The 23,310-nt window shown below is 49.2% G+C and overlaps 1 protein-coding gene across 2 annotated transcripts in view; it reads left to right on the top strand.

Moving 5' to 3' along the window:
* LOC119975725 (sodium/hydrogen exchanger 9-like) overlaps window positions 1–23,310 on the top strand; it is a 455,770-nt gene that overhangs the window by 353,066 nt on the left and 79,394 nt on the right. The window contains exon 14 of one of the 2 annotated variants that reach the window (XM_038815548.1): window positions 14,719–14,801. In XM_038815548.1, the coding sequence (XP_038671476.1) occupies window positions 14,719–14,801 (83 nt within the window). Of the gene's footprint in view, window positions 1–14,718; window positions 14,822–23,310 lie in introns of both variants that reach the window. The other variant, XM_038815549.1, reaches the window with a different exon arrangement.

The raw sequence follows: 23,310 nt of genomic DNA, 5'->3' as shown, positions 1-23,310 counted from the left end.
AAACAAATGAATCGCATACATAAGCACAGGAAAGGCCCTTCGGCCCATCGCGGAGCAGTGGAGACCAACGTGGGGCCCGAACCCTTGACACTGGGATTAAGAGCCACGTGCTCTACCGACTGAGCCAGCCGGGCATGCGTAAGAAACAACACTGCCAAATATTTATCTACAGCGCGTCAAATGTTCAGATTGGCACGGCTGGGGTTTCTCTTAGTTTATAACAAATTAATAGTGCAATTTAGCGTGGCCAATCCACCTGCCCTGCACATCTTTGGGTTGTGGGGATGAGATCCACGCACACACGGGGAGAATGTGCAAACTCCACACAGTCAGTCACCCAGGACCGGGATCAAACCCGGGTCCTCAGCGCCGTGAGGCAGCAGTGCTAACCACTGCGCCACCATGCCACCCCGAGTGGCAGAAAGTTTAATGTACTGGAAGGAAAAGAAATGAAAGTGGTTTAGCATGCCACGCTGACAGCCAATGTATTGTGCCAAACATGCCTTCGGGGGTGAGTTTACTTCGCACCTCAGAGTTGACTTTTGAGGTTGGAGCTCGGAGCTCGGAAAATGGTGTATAACAAACGCATCGGGTCTGCTCCTTGCATGCTTCCTGCCTCCTTGAACGTTTACCGGAGACAGCTTCACAGCATTCCAGCTGTAGTGTGAAGTCCATTAAGGTAACTATGGAAGAAACCCGTGGACATTTTTGAATGGTTACTGGATTTTGCCAACAGAAGCAGAGAGGAAGTCAGGAATGCCGCGAGATTCACATGCTGTGATCACTTCAAAGGGCAACATTGATAATCGTCAAGGCATCCACGGGCAAGTATGTACAATGGTTTGTTTGTCACCGGCAGGTGGATCTGGCAGATGGTGCTGGGGTGGGAGTGTGGGGGAGGAACTAGCTGCCGGTCCCATCAGCAGTACGGCACCTCTATCTTGTGGTCTTCCAGCACTCGCCACTTCAAACCCCCTGGCCCTCTGGCATGGCTTCCTGCTGTCCATAATCGGTTGGTGCTTCCAGAGGCTGTTTCTTAATCAGCCTTCTTCATGAAAATTGGAATCTAATGTACCGCCACACATTCAACTGATTTTTCAACAGAAATATCAGCCAGACATCAGACTTAAACAGGGAAATTCAGCCATTCGTGATTAAGATTTTGTGCAAGTGACTTCCGGTGGCAGCTATGCAGTGAGCAGTCGTTCCCCCAAAGGTCCTTGGTTTTTAGCCCTTTTTGCTCGGTAAATGGGCGATCATTTGGAGGAAATTGGTGCAGTTTGATGGAATGTCCGGTAAATATAACACTGAGCAGAAGGCAGGCAACAGGTCGTCATCAGACTCCGAGGTTCCTCGAGCCTCAGCAGGGGGGCACATGGCAGAAGCTTCTGCCGTGTGGTTGCCCCCTCAGTGGTTATCTGACTTGGTTATCTTCTTGACCGACAATTTTGTGTTGTTGACTGTGAGCATAGAATGCTAAGGCCAAAGTTGACGATCTGAAGAACTGCTCCAGACGCCAAAACGTAAGAATCGTTGGGCTGCCGGAGGGTCTGAAGGCTCAGATTCCACAGACTACATGCCCAAGATGTTCAGAAAGTTGGTGGTGGAGGGAGTCAATCCCACCCCTCCTGAATTGGACCAGGCCCATCGATCAGTGAGGCAGAATCTTGGAAACCACCATGGGAGATCATAGCCAGGTTTCATCAATACTTGGATAAGGTGCAGCATATCCTATTTCCTAAAATCCCCCCATACCTCCTCTACCAACGTTGTCAGGTTCCACTTGTGCATCGATGACCATGCCCCCATCACCTGGATCCCCAGATACCGAAATCTGTCCCTGACTACCCTAAATGGCAACGCCCCCAGATTGACTCCCCGACACACCGCATTCACAGGAAACACCTTTCCAACATTCAGCTGATATCCCGAGAAGGCCCTGAACCTCTCTAGTTTTCCCATAATTCTCTGCATGCTCTCCAGTGGGTCCGAAACGAACAGCAGAAGGTTGCCTGTGCTTAGCAACACCCAGTGTTCCCTACTCTCCCTCACAATCACCTGCCACTCCACTGACTCCTAAGGGCCATCGCTAAGGGATCTATCGCCAGCACGAACAACAGCGACAACAACAGACATCCCTGCCTCATTCCCCTGTGCAACCCAAAACTCCATGAACTCATCTCATTGGTCTGTACACACATCACCGGGCCACATAAAACAGGGGACAAACTTCATCCCCAACCCAAAACTTCCCGAAATTTCAAACAGGTACCTCCACTCCACCCAGTCAAAAGCCTTCTCCGCGTCCATAGAGACCACCATCTCCGTTACCCACCCTTCCGACGGGGTCATAATCATGTTTAACAGCCTCCTGATGTTACTGGAGAGCTGCCTGCCCTTTATGAAGCCCGATTGGTCCCCAGCGACCACCCCTAGAACACACCCCTCCATCCTCCCCACCACTAACTCGGCCAACACTTTCACATCCGTGTTTAGCTGTGAAATGACCCACACTCCAACATGTCCTTCCCCTTCTTCGGGATTAGCATAATGGGCGCCTGCGTCAATGTCTCCGGTAGCTCCCCCTTCCCCAGGGCCTTGCTAAACTAAGCAAGTGCGGTGCCAACTCTGTCGCAAGCTCCTTGTAAAGCTCTGCCTAGTAGCCGTCCGGCCCCGGGGCCTTCCCTGACTTCATCCCCCTTATGTTATCCATCACCTCCCTCAACCCTAACAGCTCCTGCAGCGCCTGACTCCTCTCTTCATTCTCGGACCTCGGGAACTCCAGCTCATCCAAAAATCGTCCCATATATCCTTCCTCTCCACCTGGTTCAGCCCTATACAGCTTCTCATAATACTTCTTAAATGCTTCCATTAATCTTTCCCGGCACTGGCACTACCTGCCCCCCCCCCCCCCCCCCTTCCCTGTCCACACCCTCAGAATTTCCCTGGATGCGGCCTGCCTCCATAGCTAGTGGGCCAGCATGCGGCTTGCCTTCTCTCCATATTCATATTGTACACGCCCCTCACAGTCCGATGCTGTCCCACTGCCTTTCCCATCATCAGCCTGTCAAACTGTCCCTGTAATCTTTTCCTCTCCGCCAACCCCTCCTTGGTTGGAGCTCTCGAACATTTCCTGTCCACCTCGACTGTCTCGTCCAACAATCGTCCATACTCCTCCTTCCTCTTCCTGTCCCTGTGCGCCTTGAGCGAGATAACCTCCACCCACCCCCGAACTATCACCTTCTACGCCTCCCAAAACCTCCCCATTCTGATTCAACTCCAGATAATCTCTGATCACCGACTGTACCTTCTCACAGAACCCCTTATCTGCCAAAAACCCCAAGTCCAGCCTCCATCTCGAGGCACCTGCTCCTGCCTTGAACTAAATCTGACCTCCGACTAGTGCGGTGCATGATCCAAGATCACCATCCCCCAGTACCCCCACCCACCACCACCCCCACCCCCACCACAACCCCCATCCCCACCACCAACACCGCTTGACTCACTCAAGATGGCCCCCTTCTCCATCCATGACCACACTCAGTCTCCAACTCTGCCATGTTGCGACAGCTTCTGCCTGAAGGCCCCTCGTACCTTCCACCCTCCCTCTCACAGACACATCCAAAACCGCAGGTCACCTCCTCCAAAGAAAAATAGCACGGACGGTGGCTAGGAGGGGGGTTGGGCAGTTGCCCCTTACAAACTTATGGCCCCCTAACAAACAACAACAATGGTAAAATCACCCAACCCAAAAACTACCCCACCTTCTGCCCAACCCCCCCCCCCCCCCCCCCCCATTATCCGCAATTTCGATGTTCCAGCTCCGCTGTTCCCATTGACATTCAGTTCTCCCCCAATTTATGGTCTCTGATGAAGTCATTGGCCTCTTCTGGGGTTTTAAAATAATGCTCCCGACTATCGAACGTTGCCCATAGTTCCGGCGGGTACAGCACCCCGAACCGAATCTGCCTTTGAAATCGCACTGCTTCAGCCTTGTTAAATCCAGCACGCCTCTTCGCTAGCTTCGTATCGATATCTTGGTAAATGCGGACCCGGTTCCCCTCCAATTTGCAGTTCCGCTTCTCCTTGGCCCACCACAGGATCTTTTCCTTCTCCACAAACTTGTGGAACCTCACAATCTACGCAAATGGTGGCTCCTTGTTCTCAGCTTCTGCCTCTAGAGAGCCCTGTGCCCTATTCACGTCTGGGGCCTTGTCCAGCATCCCCTCCGCCACCAGCCCCGCCAACATCTTTGAAACGTATCTCGTGGCATCTGCACCACCCACACCCTCCAGCAGGCCGACTTCTGGATCTGTTCTCCTGCTCCTCTGCCTTTTAACTTAGTGACTTGCAAAAGTCCGCCAGGAGCACCACCTCTGCCTCCAACGCTACCACCCCATCACTCTGGTTGGACATCACCTTCTCCATCTCCCGCACCTGCCACTCCTGTACTTGGAGACATTTCTCCATTCGCTCCATCAATTCTTTCAGCAGTGCTAATGCTCCCTCAATGGCCTTCGACCAATCCTCGTGCATCTCCTTCCATTGCACTCCTTTAATGAACGCCATCAACTGCTCCATCTGGGACTTTCCAACTTGCAAAGGCCCTTTCCATTCCGCCATCTTCACAGTTGCTGCTGCACCACAGGTCTCCTCCAGTTCCTTGACCAGGTCCTTAACCTTTTTCTGCCGGGTCTAGTAACCAGCAGGCATGCCACTTATTGGGGGGGAGAAACTTCTCCTCCACACCTTCAGCTACACTTTTGTGTCAAAACTACCCCACTTTTGTATAAAAAGAGCTCAAACCAACACCTTCGAGCTGGAGCTGTCCTGTGTGCCACCATGCACTCCATGGCCACCACTGGAAGTCTACAATTTGCTGGTCAGTTGGTCCCACTTCTGCTGGCTATCTTTAAAGCTTCCGTGTCCCGGGGGTATTTCTGACAGAGGCGTTGATTTCCTTGATCCAGAAGAAGGACAAGGATCCCATGGACTGTGGGTTGTATCGGCCTATTTCGCTGTTAAATTGAGTGGGGATACATACCTCTTTGAGATCCTGAGACGGTTTGGCTTTGGGCCAGAATTTAATTCATGGATTAGACTTTTGTACAGAGTGTACATACTAATACCCTGAACTCGGATTGTTTCTAACTGAGCAGGGGGATAAGACAGGGGTGTTGGTTGTCTCCGCTTTTGTTTGCCTTAGCAACCGAGCCACTGGCCATTGCTTTGAGATCATCTATCAAATGGAGGGTAATAGAGCATTGGGGGCAAGGTGCATAGGGAGTCCTTATATGAGAATGATATGTTACTATATATCATGGACCCATTCTCCAATGTGGGGAGATATTGGAGTTGCTCAGGACGTTTGGTTCCTTTTCAGGGTACAATCTGAATCTGGGCGAGAGTGAATATTTTCCGGTGATGGGGGCTGATCTGGGGAGGCTCACCATTTCATCCAGTCGGAAAAATCGCTGGGATTTTGGAATCTGGGTGCCCGTGACTGGGCCTCGCTCCATAAACTTAACTTTTCTATTCTGGTGGATGGAGTGAAGGCTGATTTTGAAAAGATGGGATGCCCTCCCGCATCTCACCTTAGCAGGAAGGGTACAGACGGTGAAGATGAATATTCTCCCGGGGATTTTGTTTTTCCTCTAGTGTCTCCCAGTCTTTCTTTGCAAAGCTTTGTTTGCAGAGTTAATAAATTGATTTTTTTACCCAAGGAGCTTCCTTTATTTCCCCTGTTACCACCGCCTTCGTTTATGGACAGGTTCCTGTTATCGGGCAGAGTTAGGGGAGGGTAAGATGTCGGCTGTCTATGGGCAGATGTTGACGACGGAGCAGGCATTGTTGGAGGAGGTAAAGTGGAAGTGGGAGGGTGAGCTGGGTTTGATCTTCGAGGGGGGAGTGTGGAATGAGGTTCTTTACAGAGCCAACTTCACCTCCTCATGCACGAGGTTAAGCGTGATCCAGTTCAAGGTAGTGCACAGGGCGCACCTGACTAGGGCGCATTTGAGTGGGTTCTTCTTGGGCGTGGATGATAGGTGGGAGCGGCGCTCTGTGGGACTGGCGAATCTCATACGCATGTTTTGGTCTTGCCCCAAGATCGTTACCCTCTGGGTCTCCTTTTGTGATACAATATCAGGGATTTGGGGCATTCAGCTGGAGCCGAGCCCATCGGTGGCCATTTTTGGAGTATTGGAGTCGCCGGTGTTGCAGGCAAGCACAAGGGCAGATGTCCTAGCCTTCGGCTGGCTAATAGCCCGGAGGCGAGTTCTGCTTGGATGGAGATCAGTAGTGCTGCCTAAGGCCTCAGCTTGGTTGGGGGACCTAATGGAATTTTTGTACCTTGCAAAGATCGAGTATACCATAAAGGGGTGGGTGGAAGGGTTCTCCTCGAGGTGACAACCTTTCATTATCTTTTTCAATGAACTGATTACCGTCAGCTGTTAGGAAGGGAGGGGGAGTTGTTGAATTATATTTTTAGTTAAGGTTCTGTTTTCTCTATGGGGAGGAAACGGGGTCTGGGGACCAGAAAACATTCCCTTGACTGACTTTAGAAAGCAATAACCTCATGGATCGTGCCCACTGCATCAGTAATAACTATAATCCTTTCATATAGCAGTGTCTCCATTGTGTAATACTCATTCAGTCAGCGCATGAATTTACCAGAAGTGGATTTTGCCTTTTGAAGGACTGCAATTTCCTTCTGGGAAAAGGTCAGTTTGGAGATCAATGAAAGCTAGTGGAGCAACAAACAGGAATAAACTACCTCACATTGAAAGCGCTTGGGTATACTTTTGGTACAGTACGGGGTTGGGGTTTGTTGGATTGTTTTTTTGTTATAATGAAAATCTTGTTAGAATTTTTTTCAAAATATTTTTATTCTATCAGTCAAGCTCCCAATTTCGCCACGAAGGCCAGTGCAAGGCTACTTATGGAAGAGCAGAGGTGGAGTCAACTGGATTACTCATGTGTCTCCTTCTAAAAGATTATTGCGCCTCTTGCATTTTTGCTAGAAATTATGTCAGAAGCACAGGAACATTGGAAAGCATAGGATCTAAAAATACCTTGCAGTTCCATCTGCTGAAAAACTAATAACCCCATAATTGTTCACTCGCTCAAAGGTGTGTCCAATTTTCTTTCCTTCACATTATCTGTCTTCTTGGGCATTCATAAAAATGGAGCTACTGCAGAGGGAAGCGCTTTCAATGTGAGGTAGTTTATTCCTGTTTGTTGCTCCACTAGCTTTCATTGATCTCCAAACTGACCTTTTCCCAGGAGGAAATTGCAGTCCTTCAAAAGGCAAAATCCACTTCTGGTAAATTCATGCGCTGACTGAACGAGTATTACACAATGGAGACAATGCTATATGAAAGGATTATAGTTATTACTGATGCAGTGGGCACGATCCATGAGGTTATTGCTTTCTAAAGTCAGTCAAGGGAATGTTTTCTGGTTCTATTCAAAGCCTCTGGACTAAACAGAAGAAACCAGGTAATTGTGTCTGGGTCAAATGAGTCTAATAGAAGCCATGTTTAACAGTAGGACTACCTCCCGAGCCACAGTAAAATCCAGCCAGCTCTCTTTCTTTAATTCATTCATTCATTCACAGGATGGCTGAGCCAGCATTTATTACCTATCCTTAATTACCCATTTCCGATGGCATTTTTTGCTGTGGATCTGGAGTTACGTGTAGGCCTGGCTGGGTAAGGATGGCCGATTTCCTTCCCTCACGGATATCAATGAACCGGATGAGTTTTTACGACTATAATTTCAAGGTCAAGTTTCATGGAGGTTCACAAGAATGATCCCTGGAATGAAGAACTTGTCGTATGAGGAGCGGTTGAGGACTATGGGTCTGTACTCATTGGAGTTTAGAAGGATGAGGGGGTATCTTATTGAAACTTACAGGATACTGCGAGGCCTGGATAGAGTGGACGTGGAGAGGATGTTTCCACTAGTAGGAAAAACTAGAACCCGAGGACAGAGCCTCAGACTGAAGGGACGATCCTTTAAAACTGAGATGAGGAGGAGTTTCTTCAGCCAGAGAGTGCTTAATCTGTGGAACTCTTTGCCACAGAAGGTTGCCAAATCACTGAGTGTCTTTAAGACAGCGATCGATAGGTTCTTGATTAATAAGGGGATCAGGGGTTATGGGGAGAAGGCAGGAGAATGGGGATGAAAAACGTTTCAGCCATGATTGAATGGCGGAACAGACCTGATATGCCGAATGGCCTAATTCTGCTCCCATGACTTACGGTCAGAAAAATTCCAGGTTTTTTGAAAAATTAAATTCCAGTTTCACCATCTGCTGTGGTGGGATTTGAACCCAGGTCCCCAGATCTTGCTGTGGATTACTAGTCCAGTCACAATACCACTGCCCTGTGGTTGTACTTTTATGTTTCTGGAAACGCCCAGTTCATGGGCAAGACTGTCCTATTGTCTCCATGTGTATCTGAAGTGTATATTTTGAGGAGGACATAAAGGGTTGAAACTCATAAACACCCCAGCATCAGATTAGGGGGTTATCCCAAAATTGCACCGGGGAACCTCTCTTAAACTTTTAAAGGTAAGGATTTACCGGCAATTGCTAACTTCTTCTGGGTGATTGCCCTTCACTTGGAACTATCCGAATATGCAATTTAGTCGTAAATTTTGGATGTTTCTGGCAGTGTAGCACAAATGTTACCCAGAAAAAGTTTTGAAGAATTAAAACCTCTTCTAACTTCTGGTCAATTATTTTAAAGACCCACAGGATACCACCCTCATAGGACTTCACCCAAACGCCCTGGGGAGATCTCCCCTGCTCTTCCCCCGACTCCCTGCACAGTATTCCCATACCTCTGATTCCCACTGGCATTCCTCTTGACCTGATCCTACCCCCTTCCAGGCCCAACCACCTCACACCCAAAACAAGCCTCCCCCACCCGGGCCTCAAACTCTCCCACCCTGATGTTCAACACCCACAATTTTCCTGATATCCAGTCCCCTCTCCCCAGTGTCTAATCTCTCATGGTGTTCAACAACCTGAACCCTCACAATGTCTGACTCCCCCCCTCCCCCCCCCCTCCCCAATCTATCCACTTACTTTACCTTCTCCCTGGCCTATTAATTTCAGCCTGAATGGCTATAGATTGAGAGAGGGGAATGTGCGACAAGACCTGGATTTCCTTGAGTAGCAATCTCCAGGATAGACAACATTCTTCCAACTGCTGCTCTCGCCGCATCCTGAAAGCCACACTCAGTGCCATGCGCCGCCACATGAAGACACACAGCATCTCTCTCCAGCAACACCATCTTACTCTCTCTCAAAGCTGTCCCTGTCCCCAGTTTCATTTCACCCTTCGCATCATTCGATGCCTGAACAAGAAACTTGTCCTGTTTCTTGCTGATGTTAATGAATGAAAGCTTCAACAACCTATCAACACTGCTCATCCTGGGCCCCCCGTCAGTCCCAATCCCTCGTACCCCAGTTCTCCCAGCCCCAGCCGTTGCCGTGTGTTCACCATACCCTCCGACCTTCCCCTCTCTGAGGCTGAGCGTACTGTTCTCAGCAAAGGACTCAGCTTGGTACCCTTACGTCCCCACTTCAGTGAATTCCGGGCTCGACATGATATTGAACTCTTCTTTCATCACCTTCATCTCCGTGCCCACTTGGTTGGGCAAGAGTCCTCCCCCGGTTGCACAGATCCTTTCATGTTAAAGCGCTTTGACAAAGGGTCATCTGGAGTAAAAACATGAGCTTGTTTCTCTCCCTACAGATGCTGCCAGACCTGCTGAGATTTTCCAGCATTTTTTTTTTGGTCTCCTTATGGACCAGTCGCTGATAGTAAGCATGCAGGTGCAGCAGACGGTAAAGAGGCAAATGTTATGTTGGCCTTCATAGCGACAAGATTCGAGTACAGGAGCAGGGATGTCTTGCTGCAATTAGACAGGGCCTTGGTGAGACCACACTTGGAATATTGTGTGCAATTTTGGTGTCCTTATCTGAGGAAGGATGCTCTTGCTATAGAGGGAGTGCGGTGAAGGTTTACCAGACTGATTCCTGGGATGACAGGACTTGTATATGAGGAGAGATTGAATCAGTTAGGATTTTATTCACTAGAATTTAGAGGAATGTGGGGAAATTTCATGGAAAACTATAAAATTCTGACAGGACTGGACAGGGTAGGTGCAGGAAGGATGTTCCCAAAGTGGGTGGGGTGGGATTAGGGGAAATATTTTCACTGAGAGAGTTGTGAGCCTGTGGAATTCGCCACCACCGAAAGCAGTTGAGGTCAATACATTGTATGTTTTCAAGAAGGTAGTAGATATAGCTTTCGATACTAAAGGGATCAAAGGATATGGGAGGAAAGAGGGAACACGTTACTGAGTTGGATGGTCAGCCATGATTATAATAAATGGGCAGAGCAGGTTTGAAGGGCCAAAGGGGGGGGGGGGGGGGGGGGTGCCATGATATGTGTTTGAACACTGTGAGATGGCTGGGATAGAGATCACTGGGGAGGTAAGTGCAGCGGGAGATATGAGGATATGAGGAGGCAGACTTACGACTTACTCTGACTGCACAAGGAAGGTCATTCATCTTCTTTTGCCACTGGAGCCCAATTCTCTTATGAAACGAGCTGACAGTCACTATGGTGGCCACAGCCTCCCTCCCAGGCAGGGTTGGTGACCTTTACGGGTACAGGATGTCACGCCTCTGTTTGACACCATCCAGGAGTTTGGTGAGGGCTGCCTCCATGAAATGTGATGCTGTTTCCTGGCAGCCACCCCCCCCCCCCCCACCCCCGGGGCCTGGACTTGAAACAAGTGCTGGGGGGGGGGGGGGGGGGTCGCATTTAAAAGGAGCGCCCCACTGATTAAGTTTTACCGGGGAATGCAAAACAGAGGCGATGAAACACGTGGAAAGTTATTTTTGTTAAAGAGGCTGAATATACAATGACTTCAACCACAATTGGCGCCAGAGGGATTCTCCCTGGTTTTCTAGCCAGGACCGACACTTGAAAAAATATCGGAAAATGGCATTATAAGTAATTCAGAGAAAATTCACTTGATTTGTTTCTGGGATAAAGCAGTAATTTTATGAGTTAAAGTTGGACATATTGGGCCTGTATCCATTGAAATTTAGAAGAATGAAAAATGATCTAATTGAAATATATAAGATCCTGAGGGGGATTGACAGGGTGGATGCTGATAGGATGTGGGAGAAACTATAGGGGAACAAGGTTGAAAATACGGGGATCTCCCATTTCAGACTGAGATCATGGGCGGGATTCTCCGACCCCCCCGTCGGGTGGGAGAATCGCTGGGAGTCGGCATGAATCCCGCCCCCGCCGTCTTCCCAATTCTCCCGCCCCCCAAAAACCAGCCCGCCGTGAGTCGCGCCGCCTGCCTCGGAGAATGGCGGGGTCCGGCGCGACTCAATGGGCCCTGGGGCTGCCGGATTCTCCGGCCCGCGATGGGCCGAAGTCCTGTCTGTTCTATTCCGGTCCCGCCTGGCCCCGGGCGGTGTCCCCACGGTGGCCTGGCCCGCGGTCGGGGACCACCGATCCGCGGGCAGGACTGTGCCTTGGGGGGTACTCCATTCCTTCCGCACGGAGGCCGTGATCATCCACCATTCCCGGTGCGGAAGTGAATCCCTCTGCGCATGCACGGGGATGATACCAGCACACGCTGGCGCTCGTGCGCATGCGCCGACTCGCGCCAGCCGGCGGAGGCCCTTCGGCGCTGGTTGGCGTGGCGCCAGGCCCCTATCCCGCCGGCCGGCCGGGCGCCAACCACTCCGGACGGGCCTAGCCCCTGAAGGTGCGCCGGTTACGGGAGAATCCCGCGTGAGAACTTTGACAGTCATTGGCTGGGATTCTCCGAGCCTCCGCACCGGAATCGCGCTCGGCGCAGGGGCAAAGAATGGGCGTAAAACCTGCGATCGGGTCCGATGCCACTCCCGCGATTCTCTGGAGAATCACGAATCGGGCACGCGCAGTTGACGCAGCGCTGTTCGGGGGCCTTTTCGGCCATTCTCCAAAGTCAACTGGCCGAGTTCCCACCGGCGTGGTTCTCTCATGGTTCCACCCGGCAGGCACTCGGAGGGGGCCTCCAGGACGGCCAGGGTTCCGATCAGCACGCACGCACGATCTGGGGGGTGCCTATGTAATCGGTGCCGGTCCACGATGTGGGTCGGCCATGTCGCACAGCGTGGCCGACTGAGGCCGCCGCCGTGCACATGCGCGAACCCCTGACCGGAAGTCCAGGGCACCGTATCGGCAGCCGGAGCTGCGAGGAGCATTCTGGGGCCCTGCTAGCCCCCTGGAAATTGCAGAGTCACCCTGGACTTACTCCAGGTAAGTCCAGAGTGATTTGTGCGTGTTTTTCCACGGGCGTGGGGACATAGCCCCATTAAAATTCCGCCCATTGTTCTGTGCAATTCTATTCCTCAAAGAGCAGTGAGGCTGGGTCATAAATTTTATTAAGGCCGAGTTAGATAGATTCTTGATTGACAAGGCAGTCAAAGGGTACAAGGGGATAGACAGGAAAGTGGAGTTGAGGCCACAATCAGATCAGCCATGATTGTATAAAACAATCTTTATGGATCAGGCACCAGGGACTGAATGGCCTACTCTTGCTCCTAATTTGTAAGTTCATATGTATGTTCATACACTCTGGTTATCGCATTAGCCTTGCTCCTCCAATTACTTCATGAATGACGGAGATGTAAAAAGAAGTTTGATTTTCAGATTTAATTAAATTAGCTCATTGGATGAGCAGTAAGGTGCTTGGGCGAGAGAAGGGAAAATTAGCCAGAATTCCTGCTCCTGGTTATTGACTGGTTACCTCATGGCAACTGTTCCATTAAGTGGTAATTACCCTCTTATGACCCTCAATAGGTGCATGCGCAGGAGGGCCGTCCATAAGCCTTCATTCCCAGGGCATAACCAGGAGAAGCTGGGGTGTCCCCATCCTTCACCCTCCTGGCTGACTGATGCCGGCATTAAATTCTGCCCACAGGGATCCCCTTTAACCATCCTCGTCCTCTGAGAATGATGCACGGAAGGGATTATATCAGGCCAAGTCCATTGGTCTGTCCAAAGCCACCAGCGTCATCTTATCTTCATGGATTTTCCCGCTGTGGAAAAGCAAGATCCTATTATAAAAATGTAAGTCACAGCTCGGTGAAATCATCAGTGGATGCAATGATTTTCACAAAGACTTGGGTTGGAGGGGAGGCCTACCTGATGTCAAAGGCCGCCGGAAAAGCCTGTTGAACCTCCCAGAAGGCTGGGGGGGGGGAAGAGGAAGGAATCATTGGGCCTCTCTTGGCCCTATCCTCCCTCTCCCTCACCACACCAGCATCTGTCTGGAAACAACAGTGACTCCCCAATTCTTACACCATGGACCTGCTCCCTTAAGTCCCTGGAGCCAGCCTTCTTTCCCACTCTCAACGACCGGTCATGTCGTAGATCCCGTTGAAGGGTTGAGAGGGCTCCAGGGGTGCTATCCCCCCAGAAAAGCAGCTCGCCGTGGCGCAGCATGGCCGGTGAAAGTCGGGAGACCACCCTCCCAGGATTTACCCGGCTCGCAACGCCAGACAAGATTCAACACAATCTCCCAAGGCGTCGCGAGGTGAATCCTGCCCACAATGGGCAGGATTACTTTTAGGCAAATCTGCATATTAGATGGAGGCGATAAGCCTTACTCTAATATGCAGATCTTGAGCTACCTGAGCCTTTGGGATTCAATCTCTTCACCTCCAGGACCTTGGGTGAGCACCGTTTGGTACTGGTCCTCACAAAGGGCGACCAAACGGAACGGCACTCATGGCATCTCCAAGAGGATCGGAGGCACCCAGATGCATGCCCTTTGGGCAGGGTGGTGCCCTAGAACTGCTGCTGCCACCTGATTACCCTGGCACTGCCAGGGTGGCAGGCTGGCACTGCCGTGGTGCCTGGGTGGCACTGCACGAGCAATCGGGCTGGGGTTGCCCACCATGAGTATTGGGCGGGTGGCGCGGGACTCTCCCATGTTGCGTTTGGGCTGGGTGGGGGTGGGGGGGGGGGGGGGGTAAGGGATTCTTTTAGGAGCCTAGGAGATCAGGACGGTATTTTTAAATGCCGTTCCGATCTCTCGCTACAATGTGGGGTTCCAGCAAGCAGATCACCACACAGTAGAAAACAGGACTATCTGCGGCCTCGGCCACGTGCTCCCTGTTTAGGTCCCTTATTCAAAGCAAGTCGCATTGAATAGTGTGTTTCTCGGCACTAAGTGCCAGTAAACACGCGGCTAAACGCGCTCGCTTTGTTCCCTTATGGGTAGATCGCGCCCAGCGGAATTTATAGAAAATGTATTCCACGTCCCCAAATTTGGGATCCATGGGCAGTTTTCCCAATCCAGACCTCACCTTTAAAATCATGAGCACAGAATCTTTTTGTGTCGCAAACTCTTTGTTGAAAGTACTAGAATATTCTCTTTTTGGTATATATAATGGTTTGTTTTTCTAATGTCAGCTGATTTTCTGCAAGGGTTCATTTCCTCTGTTCCACAGCTGAAAACACAGTGCAGCTCTGGATGTTGCAATTCACATAAGAAAGCTTATTCATCACCCCACTGTTCGGTCATACGATCCATCTTCTCCATTCCCCCTGTATTAGATAACATCCTCATCCACTAATGTTAAAGTAACCCATTCTTAAACGAGGATGTTTATTTTTATCTCCCCAGTGTACTGACAGCCAACCGGGAGTAAACAGCACCAAGGCGGAAAGTGCATGGCTCTTCCGGATATGGTACAACTTCGATCACAAGTATCTTTTTTTGGTGAACTGTAAGTCATGGTTCAGTTTGCGGTATACTTTGATGTTCTTTTGCAGCGGATAACCTAAAGAGGACCGTACATGTAATGCGATGTAACACAGTACACCACATGCACATCCAGACACACACTGCAGCACTCAGATGATTAACTCTCATGTCTCAAGGTGTAACGGTGTACCGAGCAGCCCCTCAAATTCAAACGGCGGGTCAGCTTTCCTAATCCCTGGGTCCAAAGGCAAAAGACTACACTGCTGGAAATCTGACACAGAAAATGCTAGAAACACTTTAGTAGATCAGGGCGGTGCTGTCTGTGGAGAGAGACCGTTCTAACATCTAAGAGCTATGACCTGTTGTCAGCTCTGATGAAAGGCCATTGACCTGAAACTTTAACTCTCTGTTCCTCTCCACTGAGGCTGCCTGACCTGCCGGGTTTTTCCAGTGTTTTCTGTTTTCATTCCCAATCTATTGCTCATCCATCTCCAAGTGGAGGGCTGACAGACACTGTACAGGGTGCACAGGACTCCTGCCAACTTTAACCATTCATGTAGGAGCCTGCTCACAAGTGCGTAACCCACCGATCTGTGTCTGAACAATGTGCAGAGAGTTCTGAGTATTCTTGGGTAACTAACTGGAAGTGCAACATCCTGTTTTTCCGTATGACTCACTTTGACCAGAAAACACAACTGATTGGGGAGGTTCAATGCTAACTGCCCGTATAAAATGTTGCTAGCTGGAGTTTCAAGGAGATGTGTTCAATAGAATCATAGAATGGTTAGAGCATAAAAGGAGGACATTCAGGCCATTGTACCCATGCTAGCTCTCTGGAAAAGCAATTCACCGAGTGACGCTCCCTACATCCCAATCCCAGCTCTTTCCCCATAGCCATGTCAATGTTTTCTTTACAGGCATTTATCCCGTTGCCTTCTAAAAGCCATGATTAAATCTGCCTTCGCTACATTCTCAGGCAGTGATCCTAATCATTCACTGCTGGATTATTTTCCTTACGGCATCATTGGTTCTTTGCTGATCACCTTAAATTAGTTCCCTTCTCAGTCTGTCTCACAATTGCAACAGTTTCTCTCTAACTATTCTGTTTCAACATTATGGCAGACAGCGAGAGTTGGTAAAAATTCCCAGCCCAACCTACCTGCCTCGGGAGAAAGAGTCTGCCAAGATGGATCTTCATTGCTGGGAGGTGCGAGTACAGTCTGGAGGAGGGCCAACCAACCGGGGCAGAAGTTGGGAGGCAGCCATAGGGACTGTTCAAAAGGCCTACCTCGGTGCCAAGGGACTTCTTCCCAGAAAAAATAAAACAAAAGGCTCTCCAGCCCTCAACCCTCACATCCCCTCACCCTCCAAACACTCTCCATGTCCCCATCCATACCACCTCATGGTCCCTCTAACAAGCTCCCTTCCACCCTTTCCCTATGGCTCTTCATATTCCCTGTGCCAAGCTCTGCCCTGCCATATACCCCTTATAGCCTCCCCCCATGCCCATTGATTCACCAAATACAGTTGAGAATAAATGAATTCTGCAGTGACAGTAGGATGTGATTAAAAACAAATGTTGGAAAAATTAATCTATTCACATCTTTCTCCTATGTTGAAAAATTATCATGTCTCTACAAGCTAATAAAAGTGTCAAAAATCCAAACCCTTTAAAGCATCATTAACAAAAACAGTAAATATTTGAAACCACTCTACTTGTCTAAACAAACATTGTGAAATTGAGAACAGAGATCAGAGAATCAACCATTTAACTGTCGATCTGTCTCAATCAGAGCAATTTGTCTCTGGAGAACAGTGGTTTCAAAAAGAGAGAGTTATCTGGACTCTCAAGCAAGCCTCATTATGTATGCTTAGCTGATAGACCAGACAACTAATGCTTGGAGGGTTTGAAGGACCATGAGTGGTGGGGAGGGTATAGCCTTGTGTGGAATGAATGAGGGGTCATAGTGGTGGGTGAGGGGCATAACTTGAAATGAGTTGACATAGTTGAAGTATGGGATGTGAAGGGGTGAGGGCTAGGGGGCTAATTTTCTCTTTATTGATTTTGTTGTAACTGGGATAAAGTTTCAGAGCACCAATGCGGGCCTTTTAAAGAGCCTGCCTCACCTAGCAGCCCCTGTGGCTGCCTCCAAATCCGAGGGAAGTTGGCTGGACTCCGTTAGCACCCATCTCCCAGAACAAAAATCCCACCTTTGTTGGCACTCCCTCCTGAGGCAAGTGGAGGACGGTGAGAAATGTCCTGGTTCCCACTCTTCTCTTGCAGGATGAAATCTAGACCCTCAAGTTTTCCAAATAAAATGAAGGATGATGTACAGTCACTTAAACGCTTAACCTTTATCATTTAAAATAATTGTACTCTTGAAACATACTGCTATTTTAGAAAATAGTCATGCAAGTATAATGGGTACAATTTTGCAGCGGTCACCAGACAGAAACATGACACGGTTTTTCCTCTCTCATAATCATAAGACCAATTAAGCAGACCAGAGACACAGGACGTAAGAAAAAGTCATTAAAATTCATATGACACATTTTATATATTCTGTGGCTCAAATCATTCTCACAGTCCGGACTCACAGTCCGGACTGAATCCATGTGAATTGTCTCTACCACTACTCTTATCCTCCTTATATTCTCTCTCTTTTCTCTCTCTCACAGACTCCATTCTGACTGGCTCGCCAAGTTTTACCCCCATTTTCTTCAATACACCTGTGTGTTTTCTTTCTCTCTCCCTCTCACAAATAATAACTGGTTCTTCGCCATGTTACGGATCTTTCATGGAATCATTCAGCGCAGAAAGGGGCCATTCAGCCCATTGCGCCTGTGTCCACCTTTTGAAAGTGCAACCCAGTCAGTTCCACGCCGTCCTCCCTTTCCTCACAGCTGTGCAGTTTTATTTATTTATCCTTTATTCTCTCCTCGCATTTGTTGCTTATCCCTAAATGCCCTCAAACAAAATGGTTTGCTCAGCCATTTCACAGGGCAGTCAAGGGCCAATCACATTGCTGTGGATCTGGAGTCACATGCGTGCTAGGTCAGGTTAAGGAAGGCCGATTTCCTTCCTTAAAGAGGCATCAGTGCATCAGATGGTTTTTTTTTAATGACAGTCGATGGTCGATACCATGGCCACCATTACTCAGGTTAGCTTTATGTTCCAGATTTATGTATTGAATTTAAATTCCGCTGTGGTTGGAATTTGAAGCCAAGTACCTTTGGGCATCTGGGCCGGGATTCTCCCCTACCCGGTGGGGCGGGCGGTCCCGGCGGGATGGAGTGGCGTGAACCACTCCGGATTTCTCCACACCTTTAGGGGCCAAGCCCTAACCTTGATGGGCTAGGCCCGCGCCGGAGTGGTTGGCACCCCGCCGGCCGGCAGGAAAGGCCTTTGGCTCCATGCCAGCCAGGACCGAAGGGACTTCGCCGGCGGCAGAAGTTCGTGCATGCGCCCGAGCATCAGCGGCTGCTGACGTCATCCCCGCGCATGCGCAGGGGAGGGGGTCACTTCTGTGTTGGCCATCGTGAAGACTATGGCAAAGGCGGAAGGAAAAGAGTGCCACCACAGCACAGGCCCGCCACCGATCGGTGGGCCCCGATGGCGGGCCAGGCCACCGTGGGGGCACCCCCCGGGGCTAGATCGGCCCGCGCCCCCCCCCCCCCTCCCAGGACCCCGGAGCCCGCCCGCACCGCCATTCCCGCCGGTAAGGGAGGTGTTTTGATTCCCGCCGGCGGGACCGGCATGACAGCAGCGGGACTTCGGCCCATCGCGGGCCGGAGAATCGGCAGGGGAGGGCCCACCGACAGGCGCAGCGCGATTCCCGCCGAATCTCTGGTGCCGGAGACTTCGGGAGACGGCGGGGGCGGGATTCACGCTGCCCCCCCCCCCCCCCCGCTGATTCTCCGACCCGGCGGTGGGTCGGAGAATCCAGCCCCTGAATTAGCAGTTCAGTGACGTTACCACTAGGCTACCACCTCTCCTTATTCTTTATACTCATTTTCAGGTATTTTTCCAAGTTACTATTCCGCTTACCAGGTCGTGTATTCCAATGGTATCAGCTCCCATGTTTGAAAAGAAAATTCCTCAACCTGCCTCTGATGCTTTTGGTAATTATTTTAAACCTGTGTCCTCTGTTTATTAATCCACCAACAGTAGAAACACATCCTCTCACTCAATTGCCTAAGCGCGAGAGCAAGAGACTGAGCCAGTATCTTAGCCAATGTAAATACTATTCTGAAGGTCAATAGTATTTGCTAAAAAAAAGGTCACAAGTATATGTTTGGGCCCATCCAAGTCTGTTACAATTCTACAGTGGAAAATGATCCACCGGATTTTAGTGAATCTTTAAATGAGTTGCAGAACACTGCTAGCTGTTTTTATTTTATTTGTCATGAGAAGGAATTACCTGTATACTGAGCAATAGAATAACTATCCCCTCCTGCAGAATTAATTATGTGCCCTCCTGTGAGGGACAGAGATAGGCACATTTCACACTCTGTGATACATGCAGTATATGGAACGTCCAGTGTATGGAGCGAGACATCAGAATTTCATACATTCTCGTTCGAGCTGTTGTCAGAAAGCCTTGCAGGACGTGTGAAAGCTGTTTGGAATCTGAAGATCTTGTGCAACAAATTTGGAAAAAGTCCAGTTTAATGAGCAGATCAGCCGTTTGTAAATGTCACCGAGAGAATGCCTTTTGATAACAAGCTGCCCAAGAGTATGGGATTTGCTTTATCGTTGATGCTGCGTTTGTGATCTTAAAAAATTCTGATAAGTGGTTAGTGTTCTCGGGTTAAGCATTCAAATGACATGCGAATGCCTTTTCTGTGTATTCTTTAAGGATTTAGTGCCCCTCAACTTTCGAGGTCTGCAGCTTTCGTTACCTTGGTGGTCACTGGAGACAGAATCCTCAAACCTCCAACACTGAATAATAACCATGGCCTGGATTTTCATTGCCGAGATGGATAGTGGGGAACATGGAAAATTCCAGACTTTGCGTGTCCGCGAAAATAGGAAACGGGATTCTCCGTCCCGCCAACCCCGTTTTCCGGTACAGCGCACCGCCCGGCGGCAGCGAGGTTCTCCGTTCCCGCAGCCGGCCAATGGGTTTCCCATTGTGGCCACCCCACAACGTCAGGAAACCCGTGGGCATGGGTACACTGCTGGTGAAGTGGAGGATCCCACCGACGGAGAATCCCACACTGGTACGTCAGTGCCACGGACTGGTGGGTGCAGAGGCAGGCCGTTCACAAGGCTCCCCTCAATGCTGTGGGACTTTGTTCCAGTTAAAAGGAAAAAAGGTAAGGTCATCTAGCCCTTACCCCTCGTGCCACCTCGCCCCCTGCCCATCCTCCCATGTCCTCAAGCTAAGCTTTGTCCCTCCACCTGTAGTGTAATCGAGTACGTTAAACTGAGTCCCTTAAAGGGTTAACTGTAATTGTCTGTGATGTCAGAGAGGGAAGTGACATATCCACATGTTAGCTGAGAGTCGAATAGAAAGCAGCATGGAAATAGGCTGGTGTAAGGGCGAATTCTCATAATTGTAACTATGTTGCAATAAAGGTAGTGTTGCAACTAACAGTCTTTGGGAGTCATTGAAACTACTCCCAAAAGCACAGTAATGTGCCACCCATCCCAAGGGCATTTCATGCCCCCTAAACCAAGCCATGTCCCTTCACCCAGCTCCCATGGCCTCTATTCACCCTATGCCAAGCTAGGCTTCTCCACCCACCTCCCATGGCCTCTCATGTACCCTATGCCAAGCTATGTCATTGACATTGAACAACTCCGAATACACTGTACAGAACCAATAGACCTTATATTGACAATAGGATGTGTAAAGATTAAGCTTTAACAAACAGTCATTCATTCATTTCTTTTCACTATGTTAAAAACATATGTTTTTTTCAGTACCGTCTAGCTTGGCAAAGGGGGGCATGAAGAAGACCTTTTGAACCCTCAAAACCTTTCAAAAGGTTCCCTCATAGCTCACAACACCTCTGAGGTGTCTCTTTAAAAACTAGGCCCGATTACATGAAAATTGCAGAGGAATAGAACATAGAACATAGAACGATACAGCGCAGCACAGGCCCTTCGGCCCTCGATGTTGCACCGACATGGAAAAAATATAAAGGCCATCTAACCTACACTATGCCCTTATCATCCATATGCTTATCCAATAAATTTTTTAATGCCCTCAATGTTGGCGTGTTCACTACTGTTGCAGGTAGGGCATTCCACGGCCTCACCACTCTTTGCGTAAAAAACCCACCTCTGACCTCTGTCCTATATCTATTACCCCTCAATTTAAGGCTATGTCCCCTCGTGCTAGCCACCTCCATCCGCGGGAGAAGGCTCTCGCTGTCCACCCTATCTAACCCTCTGATCATTTTGTATGCCTCTATTAAGTCACCTCTTAACCTTCTTCTCTCTAACGAAAACAACCTCAAGTCCATCAGCCTTTCCTCATAAGATTTTCCCTCCATACCAGGCAACATCCTGGTAAATCTCCTCTGCACCCGTTCCAAAGCTTCCACGTCCTTCCTATAATGAGGCGACCAGAACTGTACGAATAAAACAAGCCTATCTCCACAACGGAACCGGCCGGTCCACAGTGGCAGGATTGCGACCTGAACCAGCTGGCACTCTTTATGGGCACCCCTTAAAATCGGAGAGCAAAAAAATAGGGTAGGGAATCCTGGAATTGGGACCTGCCCACCATTTTTAAAGTGTTCCCGAGTCCAGGCCTTGATTAGAATTATAGAAAGTCAAGAAATACAAAATCCTTTAAAATCACATTAGGTTTGCAATTATGGAGTTTGATGAACTTGGCTGTCAGCCAAACCCTCCTCTGCAATTCTGGAGCATTTTCTGTTTTTGATTGGGATTGGTAGAGCCTTTCAGAAGATTCTGGAGCAGAAGGCATGTCGATTTTTGCTTTCAGTTTTATTCTGAGAAGAAGCTGGGCAGAAGCCTGCAAAATATCTCTCCCAGAAAGGCTGGAACTACTTCTCTCTCTGATATCTCGGCTGGAGTGAGCAGATCTGGACACTATCAGTCCTGTGAAGGCTGCTGAAATGCTGCAAGCATTCTCTATCCAGCCAGGCTATCTCCTGATTTAAATACTGCAAGCATTGTTTCCAGCCAAGTCTGCACAAGTTTAAAGCTCTGCGAAAAAGGCTGGGAGAAGGACAGGCTGAAACTTCTCTCCTGAGAACCCAAAATGGGTCCTGAAGTCCAGGCCCTTTTTTCTCTCTCTATACCACAGCCATAAATCCTGCTTAAAGAGCAGACAAGTGTTCCAGAGGCAGAGTGGATGGAAAACCGCTCCTTTAATCTCTCTGGTAGAGAATTGTAGTAATATCTCAGTGACACTGCAAGTCAATCTGGTGGAGGTCTATACAAGTGAAAGTGACTCTCCAGAGGAATTTCTGCAGCCTGTGAGGTCTTAATTGAAGGCAGGTTCTAAAGGATCCAAACCAACTGAGGATTTCAAGATTGCCGACTGCAATGCCTACCTTTATTGTCACAAGTCGGCTTACATTAACACTGCAATGAAGTTACTGTGAAAAGCCTCTAGTCGCCACATTCCGCCACCTGTTTAGGTACACAGAGGGAGAATTCCGAATGTCTAAATTACCTAACAGTACGTCTTTTGGGACTTGTGGGAGGAAACCGGAGCACCCGGAAGGAACCCACGCAGACACGGGGGGGGGGGGGGACCTGCAGACTCCGCACAGACAGTGATCCAAGCTGGAATCGAACCTGGGACCCTGGAGCTGTGAAGCAAGAGGGGCTAACCACTGTGCTACCTTGCCGCCCATTATCAGCAACAAAGATTCATCTCAGCCCTTTTAATCCGTTATTTATGAACCTTTCCTACTGCCTGTATCGTGTGACTGTCTTGTGAGTGTCTGGGTGGAGGGCGGGGAAGGGGTTTGGGGAATAGTTAGGTTGGTGGACCATTGTTCTATTATTTCCAGTACATGTTTGGGATTTGGGAAAGTTGTGGTTTGTGTACGACGCTATTCAAGAAGCCCAGCAGAAAACGTTTTCAGGAATTAAGCCAATGGGCTATGAAAGGGAATGAAGGATGTTGCATTATTGTGGTTCCTTTCACAATCGCACAAGGTCACAAACTATTGGGCTGTTCCAGTGATTGCCAAATTACCAAGTACTTTTGAAATTCAGTCTATGTTGTAATGTAGGAAATGTGACAACAAATTTTCCTCTTTGACGAACAACCCAAAGTCAAGCTCCCACAAAAATCAGTGGAGCAATGGCCAGATGTTATACTAAAGCGAAGCTAGTTGGGAAAAGAATATTGGGCAGTGCATTGAGAAAGACTCCGCACTCTTCGAATAAGATCTTCAAATAGGCCTTTAATACGAACCTGGGAGTGCTGATGTGTTCTCACTTTCACATATCATTCAGAATGTCAGAATCTCTGGCATAATCGTTGAGATTTTTACCTTTTAATAAACATTTCCCCC

Source organism: Scyliorhinus canicula, chromosome 13 (assembly GCF_902713615.1).
Source record: "Scyliorhinus canicula chromosome 13, sScyCan1.1, whole genome shotgun sequence".
NCBI lineage: Eukaryota > Metazoa > Chordata > Chondrichthyes > Carcharhiniformes > Scyliorhinidae > Scyliorhinus > Scyliorhinus canicula.
Note: the sequence above shows the minus strand (reverse complement) of the source record. Positions and strands in the feature narration are given on the sequence as shown.